This window comes from Gadus morhua, chromosome 4 (genome assembly GCF_902167405.1).
Source record: "Gadus morhua chromosome 4, gadMor3.0, whole genome shotgun sequence".
Lineage (NCBI taxonomy): Eukaryota > Metazoa > Chordata > Actinopteri > Gadiformes > Gadidae > Gadus > Gadus morhua.
Window position 1 is genome coordinate 26,963,163 of NC_044051.1, and position 17,769 is coordinate 26,980,931.

The following is a 17,769-nucleotide window of genomic DNA, read 5'->3' on the forward strand; positions in this document are numbered from 1 at the left end:
AGCACTCCCAGCAGCTCCCAGCTACTGGCTAGCTGTGCCATGTTCGCCTCCAATAGTTTCCTTAACAGTGCTTCCATGGTTTCCCTGTGTGTTGGTCTATCCATTCAACTTGGGATTACTTGCCTGCATTCTCCACCATATGTAGCGGGCCAGTGGGTGTGGGGTTTCCACGCTACCAAGTTGAACAGATATGACAAACACAGAGCAGTTCCAGTGCAGAATGGTTTAATTACCGAATAAATGTAAACCAGGGTGGGAAAAAGGGTCATCCACCTCCTATGTGTTCCAGTCCGTCCAACACCTTCCACCTGTCTCTCTCTCTCTCAGGGCGTTCCACACAATTCCCGGGCGATCACACAGATCCTGCCTGTCCTCTGCTAGCCCTAGCTTCTCTTCCAACTCCAACCCCAACTTCCCCACATGTCTGTTTGCTAGCCCTCTTAAGCTAGAGCACCCCTGCCTAACGATCCCCAGGCTTGCCTCGTTAGAGGGAGGAAGACCATATATGGCTTGGGGGTGGAGCCAGCAGGTTGCCAGACCTACCACTCCTATATATCTATATCTATATCTATATATCTATCTATCTATATATCTATCTATAACTATATCTATATATCTATATCTATATCTATATCTATATATATATACATACACATTAGTTTAAGTAAAAAAAATATAGTAAAACATCTGTATCCTCTTCGTCTATTTCGCTAATCTGGGATATAGTACCGATAGTAGAAGTACAGTAGTAGAAGTAGTAGTAGTATTAGTATAGTAGTAATAGTAGTTGTAGCAGTAATGGCAGTAGTAGTAGTAGCAGTAGACGCAGTAGTAGTAATAGTAGTAGTAGCAACAGACCCGGCGCCAGAGCAAATCTATACAGGGGGCACGTAGATTTTGTGGCAGGGCCCGCATCAATATTATGACAGACAGGTGTAGCCTACAAAAAATCTAAATTGCAACAGTCCACAGCAGCACAAACACATCAGCATGGCCAACAACAGCATTGCCTTAAGACGCACGCAGTTCGCAAATAATAGCCTACACATTAACACACACACACACACACACAGCCTCTCAGGGCGTTCCACACAATTCCCGGGCGATCACACAGATCCTGCCTGTCCTCTGCTAGCCCTAGCTTCTCTTCCAACTCCAACCCCAACTTCCCCACATGTCTGTTTGCTAGCCCTCTTAAGCTAGAGCACCCCTGCCTAACGATCCCCAGGCTTGCCTCGTTAGAGGGAGGAAGACCATATATGGCTTGGGGGTGGAGCCAGCAGGTTGCCAGACCTACCACTCCTATATATCTATATCTATATATCTATATCTATATATCTATCTATATATATCTATATCTATCTATATATAACTATATCTATATATAACTATATCTATATATATATCTCTATATCTATATATATATATATACATACACATTAGTTTAAGTAAAAAAAATATAGTAAAACATCTGTATCCTCTTCGTCTATTTCGCTAATCTGGGATATAGTACCGATAGTAGAAGTACAGTAGTAGAAGTAGTAGTAGTATTAGTATAGTAGTAATAGTAGTTGTAGCAGTAATGGCAGTAGTAGTAGTAGCAGTAGACGCAGTAGTAGTAATAGTAGTAGTAGCAACAGACCCGGCGCCAGAGCAAATCTATACAGGGGGCACGTAGATTTTGTGGCAGGGCCCGCATCAATATTATGAAAGACAGGTGTAGCCTACAAAAAATCTAAATTGCAACAGTCCACAGCAGCACAAACACATCAGCATGGCCAACAACAGCATTGCCTTAAGACGCACGCAGTTCGCAAATAATAGCCTACACATTAACACACACACACACAGCCAAATACAAATCACATTTGCATTGTGTGCGCGGCGGCAAATTAAATACCACAGACGCCAACAGCAATATGCTGCGCCACGCAGTCGAGCAGTAAACATAAACATACAAAACATTCGCAACATTGCATCATGTGCTCGGCCAAAACATTGTCACATAATCCAATGAAAGCGCCGGTCGGGACCCATGATGTCGGCATGTGAACAGATTTTGTCTCTTTTCACCAGAATTTGTAGGAAATGAGCGACAAAAACTACCAAAACAATTACCATATCACAGTGATTTTCGCTTTCCATAGCTTCAGGGCCTGTGTCCAAGTTGGGTTTATTTTATTTTTTTATCGGTTGGAACCAACACTGTCTGTGTTCTCGGGAGTGGCCGGGGCATGCGTGTGTGCAATGGGAGAGAGAACGCTTTGTGTGGAGAGAAAAAAGGAGGCACGGGAAAACGCCAAAGCCAATGCAAATCTTCGGCTCATTATGATGCGAGTCAACGTGTCAGAGGCAGGAATCGGCTGTGCGATCGACTTTTACTGTGGCTTTTTAGCGGCGGCTGTTGTGCTGAGGAGAGATGCCAACTGCGCTTTCCTTTTAAGCCGCCGGGGGCAGAGGAATAAATTCTGTGGTAAACACATCAGAGTTCGGTCTATTCGGGTCGGAGTCAGAGGTAAAAGGCAAGGTCTCGGAGGAGAGGGCTAAAGGCGGCTGCGTTGTTACAGCTAGCGGCGGGAACTCAAATCCAGCTCCAGCAAGAGGCTCAGCCCGGTCAGGGTTTAAGCTAACTTTACTTGCTGTAACTGCAGGGTTTTTTTCCGGATAAGTAGGCCCATTCGTTTTTAACCAGCGTCTGATATCCATTTTCTTTTTAAAACACCAGAGCAGGCTAGGCTACTAATTTGAATTTGCCGGTTAACGCCGTCGTTCCGTGTGACGCATTCTTAATAGTGATAGTTTACACATATGTCAATCTCATAGTCTTTATTTTCTACACATTTTTCATTTAGTTTAACAATTATATTTTGAGATTTTTAATAGTATCTGACATCATATATATCTTAGCATAAAAAATAAAATAAAAAAGTAAAATCCATTTTATTTTTACAAGGGCAAAGACATCAAATGGGCGAGGGCAAAGACATCAAATGGGCGGGCCCGGCCCAGTCTGGCCCGCCCTTGGCGCCGGGTCTGAGTAGCAGCAGTACTAGTAGCATTAGTAGTAGTACTAACAGTAGCAGTAGTAGCAGTAGCAGCAGTACCGTCTATGGCCAACATCTGTATCCTCTTCGGTCTATTTTGCTAATCTGAGATATCCAAATAGTACCGATAGCAGTACTGGCAGTAGCAGTAGTAGAAGAAGTAGTAGTAGTAGTAGTAGCAGCAGTTGTAGCAGTACTGACAGTAGTAGTCGTAGTAGCAGGACTGGCAGTAGTAGCATTAGAAGTAGCACTATCAGCAGTAGTAGTACTAGTAGTAGTAGTACTATTACTAGTAGTTCTAGCAGTAGTAGTAGCAGTAGTAGTAGTTCTAGCAGCAGTAGTAGCAGTAGCAGAAGTAGTAGCATCAGTACCGTCTATGGCCACCAGGATGGCAGTCTGTCCTTTGTTCTCGTGGCTGGACATGGCGGCGTTGATGTCCGCTCCGATGTGGTGGCCGTTCCTCCTCATCCACTCTCTGTTGCCAATCAGCACCGAGTGCGACCCGCCGCTGCCTGCCAGTAAACGCGTTACAGAACCATTACAGAACGTTAGAACCAGTGCAAACTTTGAACTGTGAACTGCATTTATATCTCACGTGCGTACATTAAGTGCCAGGACTTACAACATACAATAAGTGTGTACATTAAGTGCCAGGACTTACAACATACAATAACTGTGTACATTAAATGCCAGGACATATACAACATACAATAAGCGTGTACATTCAGTGCCAGGACGTACAACATACATAAGTCCATAAGACGGGTGTTTTAAGTAGTAAGTGAGGAGGGGCGATGGGGGGGAAGGGAGGAGGCCAGTGCGCGACTCTGCGGTCCTGACATCGGCAGGGAGCCCGTTCCACCATTGCAGTGCCAAAACAGAGAAGAGTTGTGACTTCATTGTTTGACCGCGCGCAGACGCACACACACACACACACACACACACACACACACACACACACACACACACACACACACACACACACACACACACACACACACACACACACACACACACACACACACACACACACACACACACACACATACACTGTGGCAACCCCGATCGTCGGCGGCTGAGATTCCCGAAGGAGAAGCACCAAACAGGGTGTGGGTCAACTGTTTTCATTGCGTATTACCACACATGCAAAAATGGTAACGAAAAAGTTAACTCAGGTTCTTCCTGGTATGGGAAAAAAGGACACCGCTCCGGGTCTGGTCCTGCTGCGGGGGGCGGCGTCTCGATCCCCTGCGTCTTCGGCTGCTTAGTCCTGGGGAGAGGCGTAATGGCGTTAGCGTGGATCCGGGTAATCTCCCCCTACCGCGTCTTTCCAACTCGGCCGCATTCCCCTGACTGCGCGCGCGGTCCTTAAGTACCCTCCGCCGTCTCCCTCCGCCGGGTGCTCCGCATTTCCGTGATTGCGCGGGTGCGCTCGATGCGCGCTCCCGTGTCGCTGCGCCGAGCGGCACATATCTCCCACGGACTACCCGCCCGCGGAGAGGGCGCTGGCGGGGCTCGAACTCCTCCGTCGGATCGGGGTTGCCACACACCCCCACCCTCAGCTGCAAGTCGGGGACCCCCCGGCATAGGCCTAGGCAGGCGTCCCTCCGGGACAGTGCGTCTGCGTTGGCATGTGCGCGTCCGGGCCGGTGGACCACCTGGAAGTGGTAATCCTGCAGGGCCAAGAACCAGCGCGTCACCCGGGCGTTGGTATCCTTGGCCGTGGCCATCCACTTCAGGGGGGCGTGGTCTGGCGTGGTCTGGCCACGGTCGAGTAGGCTTTCTCGCTGGCCAGGAGTTTCCGGCTGATATAGGTCACTGGGTGCTCCTCGCCCGACCGGACCTGGGATAAGACCGCTCCCAGGAATGACTTCACCTGCTTCTTCGTCCTCGGCCGGGGCCAGGTCCGGATGGTCTGCACCTTCTCCTCTTGAGGTTCCACGCTGCCCCTCCCCACTCGGTAGCCCAGGTAGGACGCCTCTTTGAGGCCCAGGCGGCACTTCTTAGGGCTGGCCGTGAGGCTGGCCGTGAGGCCGGCGGCTCGGAGCGCTCCCAGGACGGCACGGAGGTGATGTAGGTGCAGGTCCCAGGTGCTGCTGTGGACGACAATGTCGTCGATGTAGGCGGCGGCGTATTCCCTGTGGGCCCGTAGGACCCGGTCCATCATCCGCTGGAAGGCCGCGGGCACCCCGTGCACACGGAACGGGAGGACCGTGTACTGGTACAGCCCGTCGGGGGTGGCGAATGCTGTCTTCTCCCGGGCCCGCTGGGTGAGAGGGACCTGCCAGTATCCTTTTGTCAGGTCCAGGGTGGTAAGGAACCGGGCCGGCCCCAGCCGCTCTATCAGTTCGTCTATGCGGGGCATGGGGTAGGCGTCGAAGGCCGACACTTCATTCAATTTCCGGAAGTCATTGCAGAAGCGGTACGTTCCGTCCGGTTTGGGGACCAGGACCACCGGGCTGGACCATGCGCTGTGGGACTCCTCGATGACCCCCATCTGCAGCATGCTTATGACTTTTGCTCGGATGGCGGCCCGCCGTGCCTCCGGAATGCGGTAGGGCCGGAGTCGGACTCGGACTCCCGGTTCCGTCCTGATGACATGGCTGACGGTCGCGGTCCTCCCGGGCCGCTCCGAGAAGACATCGAGGTGCTGGAGGACCACTTCCTTCATGTCCTGGGTCTGGCTTGGGCTCAGCTGCTCCCCCAATGGTACCTCGGGCAGGGGTAGTCGTGCGGACAGGGACAGGAAGGCTGGTTCTCGAGGGGCTGTTGGTGGGTGCCACTGCTTCAGCAGGTTGATGTGGTAGACCTGGATGGTCTTGCGTCTCCCCGGTTGCCGCACCCGGTAGTTGACGTCGCCAACCCGGTCGATGACGTCGTAGGGACCTTGCCATTTGGCCAGGAACTTACACTCGGCGATCGGGACGAGGACCAGAACCTGGTACCCCGGGTTGAAGGTGCGGAGCTGGGCCCCTCGGTTGTATACCCGGGCTTGGGCTTGCTGGGCCCGTCCGAGGTGCTCCCGGACCACGGGCCAAATCTGCACCATCCGGCCCCGCATCTGCTCCACATGCTCGATGACGGTGCGGTAGGGAGACGGTTGGCTCTCCCAGGCGTCCCGGGCGATGTCGAGCAGCCCTCTTGGTCGCCGGCCGTAGAGGAGCTCGAAGGGCGAGAATCCCGTGGAGGCCTGGGGCACTTCTCGAATGGCGAAGAGGACATGCGGAAGCAGCTGGTCCCAGTTTTTCCCATCTGCTTCCATGACCTTCTTAGGCATGGACTTCAGGGTTTTGTTAAATCTCTCCACCAACCCGTCGGTTTGGGGGTGGTAGACGGAGGTCCGGAGGTGGCGGATCTGCAACAGACTGGTGAGGTCTTTCAAAACCCGGGACATAAAACAGGACCCCTGATCCGTCAGGATCTCTCGGACTATCCCCACCAGGCTGAATAAAACCATTAGTTCCCTCGCCACCTCTCACGGGCCGCGGTCCGCTCAGAAATCTCGAGATATGCCTCGACGTCATCGTCCGGTCCCAGTTTAGTGAGCCGCTTCGTGGGGCGGCGTGGGCCGGTTCCCGTGCGAGCTGGTCGGCCATCCGGACCAGGCATCGCCGCAACACCTCGATCTCCTCCTCCCGCGTTGTGGGCTAGTCTCCGGGTTGGTTCATGGTTGCCTCGTCTAGGGTCTGCCGAAGGATCGCGTTGCCTGCATTCTCCACCACTGTGGCAACCCCGATCGTCGGCGGCTGAGATTCCCGAAGGAGACGCACTAAACAGGGTGTGGGTCAACGGTTTTTATTGCGCATTACCACACATGCAAAAATGGTAACGAAAAGGTTAACTCAGGTTCTTCCTGGTATGGGAAAAAAGGACACCACTCCGGGTCTGGTCCTGCTGCGGGGGGCGGCGTCTCGATCCCCTGCGTCTTCGGCTGCTTAGTCCTGGGGAGAGGCGTAATGGCGTTAGCGTGGGTCCGGGTAATCTCCCCCTACCACGTCTTTCCAACTCGGCCGCATTCCCCTGACTGGTGCGCGCGCGGTCCTTAAGTACCCTCCGCCGTCTCCCTCTGCCGGGTGCTCCGCATCTCCGTGATTGCGCGGGTGCACTCGATGCGCGCTCCCGCGTCGCTGCGCCGAGCGGCACATATCTCCCACTGACTACCCGCCCGCGGAGAGGGCGCTGGCGGGGCTCGAACTCCTCCGTCGGATTGGGGTTGCCACAACACACACACACACACACACACACACACACACACACACACACACACACACACACACACACACACACACACACACACACACACACACACACACACACACACACACACACACACACACACACCTACCTGTGGTGCGGGGCTGGCCGCCCGCGGCCATGGGGCCCTCGACCGTGGTCGCCCCCTGCAGGTGGACCACCACCTCGGGGGCCGCTGCCACTAGCTGCTCCACGTTGGACACGCGGCAGCTGATCCCACAACCCGGTACCGCCTGGAAGTCCTGGCAGTAGCCCAGCACAGCCAGGCCCAGCTCCTGGGCCACCACACCCACGGGAGGGGGGGGGGAGATGTGGAAACGTGGGCATGTGTTAGCGTTTGGATTTGGTTGAAAAGGTGTAGCACTCAGCTAACCGCTCAGCAACCGAAAAGGTGGAGCTCTCTCAGCTAACCGGTAACTAGCCAAAGAACACAAGACGTGGAGTCCCATTGGTTGGCCCCCCACCCAAGGGTCCCCAGGCTCACCTCTTTGCAGTGCTTGGCCACAGCCACACCCAGGGGGTGCTCGCTGCTGGCCTCGGCAGTGCCAACCACAGCCAGCACCATCCTCAGGGGCATTTGGGCCGCCTCCCACAGCACCAGGACCCGCGTCACCCGCGGCACGCCGCAGGTGATGGTGCCCGTCTTGTCGAACATCACCACGTTGATCTGAACATGGGGACAGGGGTGAATTTTTAATGGAAAGCATTTAAACAGCACTTTTCTAACCAGTGGCCACTCAAAGCGCTTTACAATATCACCTCACATTCACCCGTTCATTCACACACTGATGGCGGAGTCAACCACGCAGGGCGACAGCCAGATTGTCAGGAGCAGTCAGGATGAGGCGTCTTGCTCAGGGACACCTCGACACTAGGAGGAGCCGGGGATTGAACTAGCAACCTTCTGGTTACCAGCCCACCCGCTCTACCTCTTGAGCAACATGCCTCCTAGTTGCTGTTGATGTTTAACCCCTGCTGGTTCCTCGCCCCTTGCTTGCCAGAGGGCCGCTTGGAGGAGTCCCAGTATAAACTAAGCTCAGCGGGTCAGAGGAGCCCGCTCTTGTATAGATAACACATGTCCAGTACGGTCGCTGATTTATCCATCAGCTCCTATGCATTACATAAGTCCACACGAGATATCAAGATGTTCCCAGACTAACATGGCACCGGGGGATCAGACAGATGCTGTCTCTCTCCGCTCACCATGTCATTTACATTTACATTTAAATTTAGGGCATTTAGCAGACGCTTTTATTCAAAGCGACTTACAATAAGTACATTTGTCAGAAGAAGATGAAACAACCATATCTGTCGGTACGGTAATGATGTTCATAGAACCAAGGGCCAAGCACTAACAATCACTAGGTCAACCCATTCCCCGTATAAACAGAAATAGCTAGGATAAGATGCTACACAACTAAGTACTATGACTAAGTACGACATACAATAAGTGCGTACATTAAAGGGCTGTGGACCCGTTACGTCCTTGCGGACCCTCCTTGCATCCTTGCGTCCAAGAGCCTGACGTGTGCCTCCCAAAAATGTTAGCCTTCCGTCGAGGCGATGCAGCAGCAAGGGCTGTGATTGGTTTGCTCACTAAAACCCGAAGCAGAACCAAAACAGGTTCACGACTGCGTCGATGTGTGAGGAAACCTTTGTTTCCTCACATATGCAAATATGTTTACGGATATGTGTTTGCGTGTATATGTACGTGTGCGTCTATGTGTACGTTAGAGCTTGTTACCTTGTGGGCCATCTCCAGGGGCTCCCCCCCCTTGATGAGGATGCCGTTCTGCGCCCCCACCCCCGTGCCCACCATGACGGCCGTCGGGGTCGCCAGCCCCAGGGCGCAGGGGCAGGCAATGGACAGCACCGTGATGGACGCTTGGAAGGCGAAGCGCACGATCACGTCCGTGCGGGGGATGTCCGGGTCATAGCCCTGCCGTGGAGCAAGGACACACACACACACACACACACACACACACACACACACACACACACACACACACACACACACACACACACACACACACACACACACACACACACACACACACACACACACACACACACACACACACACATTTCTACAAGCCGTCGCCATGATAAGGGTCCACACATCTTTTTTCAAAATGCGTTACATTTCGCTTTAAAGGGGACCAATTATGCTTTTTCGACTTTTATGACCTATAAACGTTGTTATAATGATTGATAGTCATGTTTAACCATACTAAAGTGTAAAATAATGACGTACATGCATTTCGACGGATTCCCTGCTGACAGTCTGGGGTGGCTGTGCAGAGCGCTCGGGACAACGACTATTTTCACTTGTTCACATTTCCGGGAAACATCTACGTAGACGTACTCCTGCCACGCCCCCATACGCCTGGTCAAATCTGCCCGCGCGCGCGCTCCAAGGAAGGTAACCAATCACAACGGAGTTGGGTTGGCAGGAGGGGGGCAAGGGGCGGGAGAAGGACGAAACGGAGTGTTGACAGAGAAGTCTGAAAGCGCTCAGATAAGAGGAAGAGTTTCCCGAAAATCGACATCGTTTTTTGTGTATGGTTAAACATGACTATCAATCATTATAACAAGATTTATAGGTCATAAAAGTCGAAAAGCATAATAGGTCCCCTTTAAGTTCAAAGTAAAAAAGGTTTAACCAAGCGGCCATCTTGGTTGTAAATGCTAGCTGGGTGGGGAGGAACTGAATGCAGTTCGCTTATAAAGCCCATAGGCTGTCTTCATGAGACGAGTCATGAGACGAGTCATGAACCCCCCCCCCCCACCACCATCATCCCCGCCCTGTCAACACCCTTACTGGAAAGTTGTCTTTGACAATGTCAAAGTTGACGAAGCCAATTGCTAGCCATGCCAGCAGCGTTAGGACGGACACAATGACGATAAATGGAACAAAGTAGCCACTTAGCCGGTCTGCAAACTGCTGGATAGGGGCCTGGAAGTAAGGGTTGGAGGGGGGGAGGGAGGGAGGAAGGGAGATAGAGCGGAGACAGACAGAGAGAGGGGGCGGGTGAGAGAGAAAAAGGTAGATGGAGAGAGATTTAGACTATTTCATTACTTCGTATTCATACATCGTATTTCACTTTGGTGATTCAGCGCTGAAAATGTTAAGGCAGGCCTGCATGCAGCTTGATGGACAAAGATAAACATAAGCAGACGTACAAAGAAACAAAGTCAGCCAGCTGGAGGTCTTTCACACATGCAACACACCGCTGGAGATAAGCCTCAACAGACTTGACTAGACACATTCTCTGTTTACTGAGGGGTTAGGTCGGTTTTACGTCGTGGGTGACAAGTGAGGTTCTGTGAGGATGAGCCGTTTTGCAGGGAGACGCGTCCGCGATACAAACAGAAGAGTGGAAAACAGCAACAAGTTAGAACGCAAAATACAGACGAGAAGAGCAAAGTACGAGGCTACCGGTTTCGTGCCAGTCGCATTATAGAAAAGTCATCAATGCATCAGACTTTACACCAGGGCTCCGATGGATTAAACTTCAGACTTTACACCAGGGGCCCGGCAGGTTAAACTGCAGTCTTTGTAACACCAGGGCACCTGGTGTAAAGACCGCGGCAGCTACGTAAGCATCGTGACATCATAGCAGCCCGACACAGTGTAGCCTGCTAATAAATTCACTGGAAAAGAAGAACGCGACACATGAAACAAGAGCAACAATGTAGGACTTTTGTCTTTAATAAACGGGTGGGTTAAACTAGAGCCTTTACACCAGGTGCGCGGTGTAAAGACTTTACTTTAGGGGCCCAGTAGGTTATCCCGGATTTGCGGGTTTTACATTACATTTTTGTTCACACATCCAGCCTAAATGGGGATTATCTGGAGAATGTGTGAAAGACCTTCGATGGGTGTAGACTACAGACGGCCTCACCTTGGAGGTTTGGGCCTCCTCCACCAGCTTCACAATCTGGGAGAGGGTGGTGTCCGAGCCCACATGGGTGGCCTCCACCAGCAAGGCCCCCTGGGCGTTGATGGAGCCGGCGATCACCCTGCTACCCACCCGCTTACTGACGGGCATGGGCTCCCCTGGAGGGGGAGAGAATTAACAGGGAAAGAGGGGGAGAGAAGAGGGAGGGAGGGAGAGAAGGGGGAGAGAGAGAGTGACAGAGAGATACAGAGCGACAAGAGGGGGAGAGAGAGAGACAGAGAGAGACAGAGAGAGAAGAGAGACTGAGACACAGAATTGTCCGAAAGACTTGGAAACTCAGCGAATCCCAGGAGGAATGAATCAAGAAATCAAAAGGATTTTAAGTAACGACAGCGATTAGATGTTACAGAGTTAATGAACTAATTCCAACAAACACACAGAGCTAAACAACAACACTAGCTGGGTTCACTTGATTAACATACAACATTATTCTCCAGATCCGACACACAAGGCCCCTTGATGGAGCAGAGGTCCAGGGTTACCAGTGATCAGGGACTCGTCTGCCATGGAACTGCCCTCCATCACCCTCCCGTCCACGGGGAACCGCCCCCCCGGAGACACCTTCACCACGTCCCCCCGGTGCACCAGCTCTACCAAAACCTGCTCCTCGCTGCGGCCACACACACACACACACACACACACACACACACACACACACACACACACACACACACACACACACACACACACACACACACACACACACACACACACACACACACACACACACACACAGGGTTAGCACTAGCGAGTTAGCCCTAGCGAAGCGGCTCGTGTTGGAGTAAAGTCTTGATTACAACATACAACATGATAACAACATACATATAATTCAGTTGTACATTTTAAAAAACACATTTCACTTTCACTGTAAAGAGTTCACAATCCAATGTATTAAAATGCTGTCCAAATAAAAGTCAGCTGTGTTTTCAGCTACTGTGTGCACAACTCGTTCTGTTGTAATGACAGTTATATCGTTAGTTAAACATTCATCGGATGAGGACGTAAACCCTTACATAACATAACCGTTTGAAAACAGTGAACAGAGGATGTTGGCCATCTGGGTCTCTGATTCAGACCACTGTTGTGCTTTCAGTGTTTTTAAAACCACGCCACAAACGCATGCCTCACTACCTGGATCATTCCCCTCACGGACTAAACATATGTCCATACCAAGACGTACACATCACCTAGGGGTGTGACGAGATCTCGTGCAACGAGATCTCGCGAGATTAAACTCGACGATATTACCCGTCGCGTTAAAAATCGGTCTCGCGAGATTTGTGATATATCCAAACTTCTATTTGTCGCCTGTGGGGGCAGTAATGCGCCTTTGCTACATCTAGCCTGCCAGAACCTAAAGAAGGAGAAGGAAAAGAAGAGGAGGAGAAGGAGGGGAAGCAGGGGAAGCATCGAAAGCAGCCATAAGCTGTGTTCGAAATTGTTCCCTATCACGGATATAGTGTACTATTTAGGGTGCTCGCCATTTTGTAGTGGTGTTCGAATTCTCAGTGGTTAATTTCATGCACTATATAGTGCACTTAAAGGCCCTCATTTATCAAACGAGCGTACGACAGAAAACGTGCTTAAAATGGACGTACGCTCATTTCAACGTTGAACTTGGCATTTATCAATGTGAACGTGAGCGCAGGCTGCGATGAAATCTCACGTCAGGTCTGAGCTCGTGTACGCAAGTTTTTTTGGCGCAACACACGGGTATTTCAATGATGAATAGTGCAGCACAAGTAGCCCATGTTGCACATCTGTATTAATTACTAAATAAATTGGAATTAGCCCAGCCGTTCAAACAATTACAATCAAGTCAGCCCTAATTAAAAACAGTATTGCTATGAAAATAATTAGAATGTGATAGGTGAAATGTTTATTCAGCTGTCTATATAAACAGGAGCTTTGCCAAATAGGTGGTCGAGTCGCAGCGATGGCAGATCTGGCTCTGTTAGAGGACCTCAACGCACGTCTAAGACGAGAGAGAGTTTTTCGAGACCGCGCCGATTTCTTTATGGAGAGCGATGAATTTGTGACTTGAGTCGTTTTCGTCTCCCAAGGCATCTCCTGATGGAGCTATGCAATGCTTTGGAGCCACAGTTAAGGCGAGAAACTAGGCGATCAAACGCAATACCTGTGCCAGTGCAGGTGTGCTCTACCTTGGGGTTTTTGGCCACCGGGACCTTTCAGCGGGAGATCGGGGACAGGTCTGGTATTTCCCAGCCAAGTATTAGCCGAACCATGCCAGCAGTTTTGGCAGCTATACTGTCCCTCTCTGAACGTTATATTAAATTCCCATACACTAACGATCAGCAAACTGGAATCAAACGGGATTTTTATGCTATTGCTAGGTTTCCAAATGTGATTGGTGCGGTTGATTGTACCCATGTGCGTATGAAGCCACCATCTATTAATGATTACGCGTACATCAACCGCAAAAGCTACCATTCAGTTAATGTTCAGATTATTTGCGATGCCAGAATGTCAATCCTGAACATGGTAGCCCGATGGCCTGGGGGCACGCACGATTCTTTTATTTTCCAAAATAGCAACGTTGGGCATCGTCTACATCAGGGCGCACTACATGGTCAGAGTCATCTTGGTGAGTTACGCTGCAGTCACACTGCACCGGCCTCCTCCCGTTTCTTGCTTGGCCGGCTTCACAGCCGCAACACGTTTTTTGGTGCTGAGCTTCATGTCGGACCATTTTTTCTTCACCTTATTCGGAATTAAATAACTTTAACGGAATGCAAACAATAGCATATATGTTTTAAGCTGGATAACAGAAGTTGTACATTTAATTTATTATTTAATTAATTTAATTAACAAACCACTTCCGTAGCCCGACAAACATTGGAAACACTATTCACTGCAACAGTTATTTCCTTCCATATAGCATTCTTTTGCTGGCCTTTGTCGGAAAAATTCCTCTATTTTACCGTTGGACGTTTCTCCATGTCGTAAAAGTTGGGGGCGAGACTTCTGAAGACGTGCTTTTATATGGGCGTGTTACGTTAATTACGATCGATCTCAGCCGCCGTATTTATCAACACCAAGATCCTTCGTACGCTGGGATTGGTGTGATACGAAGGTTTCGTAAATCTCACGTGGGTCCTATCGTAAGATGAATCATGCGTTCAGATTTGCGCTCATTTCTACGTTCGTTTGATAAATGAGGGCCAAAGTACCTAAAATTTGAGTGTACATACGATGTAGCCTACATGTTACCCGTATACCACAATGCAATGCGGTCGTATTTTTTCCGGAGGAGAAGAAGAGGCTGAATAACCGCGAAAACAAATACCTTTAATCAAAGTACATTTTGGGTACTTTGATTTGGTTTTGCACATAATATTGTTTGCAATTGAAAAAAATAATTATTTAATTTAATTTATTTTAATTTAACTTTTATAAATTTTAGTTTTAGTTTCAATTTCATGCATGTAAAGAGTTATAATAAAACATTTCAAAATGCATGCGGGACTTTGTTAAATAAAAGTCTGTTGGTCCAGTCATATAATTTGTCATTGTAGTTTTCTTAAAATCTCGTCTCGTCTCGTCTCGTTCTCGTGAACCCAATATCGTGTCTCGTCTCGTCTCGTGAGCTGAGTGTATCGTCACACCCCTATCACCTACTGATATATACCCCCATCTATATAGAAGAGGAATAACCTGAGCAGCACTGTAAAAGACTGGTTTTGGAGTTTTAAGGTGGTGGAGGTCCAGACTGTTGAAGCATTCCGTCTCGCTGGTGCAGTGTGTATAACATGGCCCTCAGAAGGCGCAGTCACTGGAGCGCTGTGTGACTTGGCAGTAAAGTAGCTGTGTCATAATGATGATCAACCCCATAACCAGACATTTAATACCTGGAAATAAAATGTGTGTATTATTCCCAAAAATTATAATTTTATTACGTTTTACCTTTGCTCTATGGAAAACTGAGTGCGTGTCTGTTTGTGTATGTGTGTATGTGTGTCTGAGTGAGTGAGTGAGTGAGTGCATGAGCGAGTGAGTGAGTGAGTGAGTGAGTGAGTGAGTGAGTGAGTGAGTGAGTGAGTGAGTGAGTGAGTGAGTGAGTGCATGTGTGTCTGAGTGAGTGAGTGAGTGCATGTGTGTCTGAGTGAGTGAGTGAGTCTGAGTGAGTGAGTGAGTGAGTCTGAGTGAGTGAGTGAGTGAGTGAGTGAGTGAGTGAGTGAGTGAGTGAGTGAGTGAGTGAGTGAGTGAGTGAGTGAGTGCATGTGTGTCTGAGTGAGTAAGTGAGTGAGTGAGTGAGTGAGTGAGTGCATGTGTGTCTGAGTGAGTGAGTGAGTCTGAGTGAGTGCATGTGTGTCTGAGTGAGTGAGTGAGTGAGTGTGTGTCTGAGTGAGTGAGTGAGTCTGAGTGAGTGCATGTGTGTCTGAGTGAGTGAGTGAGTGAGTGAGTGAGTGAGTGAGTGAGTGAGTGAGTGAGTGAGTGAGTGAGTGAGTGAGTGAGTGAGTGTGAGATACCGGAGGATGCAGTGGTCTGGGCCCAGTGTGACCACGGTGGCATCCGTCGCCTGGAGGGACATCAGCTTGGCCAGGGCCTCGGACGTCTTGCTCTGAACACCAGCAGAAGATGGCCGGTAATTATTGATAAGAATGACATCACATTGTCATTGATAAGAATGACATCACATTGTTATTGTTAAGAATGACATGACATTGTCATTAATAAGAATGACATCACATTATCATTAATAAGAATGATATCAAATAATCATTAATAAGAATGAGATTACATTATTATTGATAAGAATGACATCACATTATCATTAATAACAATGACATCACATTATCATCAATAAGAATGACATCACCATTAATTACAATTATTTAAAATGATCATTAATAAGAATGACATCACATTATCATAAATAAGATTGACATCACATTATTATCAATAATAAAATCACGTTATCGTTAATAAGATTGAATCACATTATTATCAATAATGACATCACATTATTATTAATAAGAATGACATCACATTATTATCAATAATAATCATGTGAGTGAATTAGTGGATTTTTAAAATCTATTTAAGGAGCTTAAATTTCAGAGAATTGTATTTACGCATAAAATTGTACTGTTTATGCTTTAGAATCTCAATGTTATTTCACAGCTTGTAATGTCAAATGGATGATTCATAAGTATGAGGTTATAAAATGCTCATAACAGTGTTTACAAAGCTTATAATCGTGTTTTTCTGTTTTATACAATCTATAAAGTTGATGATCTACTATGTTACGGCATTAAACATGGTCAAGATCCCTGTATGATGCCGTATCATCAGCTTGCTAGTTAGCTTTTACCATGTAGAATCATCATCTAGGTCAGGTCGTGGCACCATTCTTTATGAGATATTGGCCCTCATTTATCAAACGAACGTAGAAATGAGCGCAAATCTGAACGCATGATTCATCTTACGATAGGACCGACGTGAGATTTACGAAACCTTCGTATCACACCAATCCCAGCGTACGAAGGATCTTGGTGTTGATAAATACGGCGGCTGAGATCGATCGTAATTAACGTAACACGCCCATATAAAAGCACGTCTTCAGAAGTCTCGCCCCTAACTTTTACGACATGGAGAAACGTCCAACGGTAAAATAGAGGAATTTTTCCGAGACCCAAATGGAGACGCTCGGGTCACTGGTGGATGCGAAACGTCTGGTTTTATTTGGTAGCCTAAAAGCTGGCATTAAAGGCCAGCAAAAGAATGCTATATGGAAGGAAATAACTGTTGCAGTGAATAGTGTTTCCAATGTTCGTCGGGCTACGGAAGAGGTTTGTTAATTACATTAATTAAATAATAGATTAAATGTACAACTTCTGTTATCCAGCTTAAAACATTTCACATATATGCTATTGTTTGCATTCCGTTAAAGTTATTTAATTCCGAATAAGGTGAAGAAAAAATGGTCCGACATAAAGCTCAGCACCAAAAAACGTGTTGCGGCTGTGAAGCCGGCCAAGCAAGAAACGGGAGGAGGCCGGTGCAGTGCGACTGCAGCGTAACTCACCGAGATGACTCTGACCATGTAGTGCGCCCTGATGTAGACGATGCCCAACGTTGCTATTTTGGAAAATAAAAGAATCGTGCGTGCCCCCAGGCCATCGGGCTACCATGTTCAGGATTGACATTCTGGCATCGCAAATAATCGGAACATTAACTGAATGGTAGCTTTTGAGGTTGATGTACGCGTAATCATTAATAGATGGTTCATACGCACATGGGTACAATCAACCGCACCAATCACATTTGGAAACCTAGCAATAGCATAAAAATCCCGTTTGATTCCAGTTTGCTGATCGTTATTATATGGGAATTTAATATAACGTTCGGAGAGGGACATTATAGCTGCCAAAACTGCTGGCATGGTTCGGCTAATACTTGGCTGGGAAATAGCAGACCTGTCCCGATCTCCCGCTGCAAGATCCCGGTGGCCAAAAATCCCAAGGTAGAGCAAACCTGCACAGGTA

General features: G+C 48.8%; 1 protein-coding gene across 5 annotated transcripts in view; it reads right to left on the minus strand.

The window, feature by feature from the left end:
• The window catches only part of LOC115541566 (copper-transporting ATPase 2), a 77,920-nt gene that overhangs the window by 40,044 nt on the left and 20,107 nt on the right, over positions 1–17,769 (minus strand). For 3 of the 5 annotated variants that reach the window (XM_030353326.1, XM_030353323.1, XM_030353322.1), the window contains exons 9-17: positions 15,751–15,842; positions 14,936–15,061; positions 11,743–11,870; positions 11,204–11,358; positions 10,120–10,254; positions 9,043–9,237; positions 7,783–7,965; positions 7,390–7,573; positions 3,416–3,556 (exon numbers count right to left, since the gene is read on the minus strand). In XM_030353326.1, the coding sequence (XP_030209186.1) occupies positions 3,416–3,556; positions 7,390–7,573; positions 7,783–7,965; positions 9,043–9,237; positions 10,120–10,254; positions 11,204–11,358; positions 11,743–11,870; positions 14,936–15,061; positions 15,751–15,842 (1,339 nt within the window). The remainder of the gene's footprint in view (positions 1–3,415; positions 3,557–7,389; positions 7,574–7,782; positions 7,966–9,042; positions 9,238–10,119; positions 10,255–11,203; positions 11,359–11,742; positions 11,871–14,935; positions 15,062–15,750; positions 15,843–17,769) is intronic. The other 2 variants (XM_030353325.1, XM_030353324.1) reach the window with 2 other exon arrangements.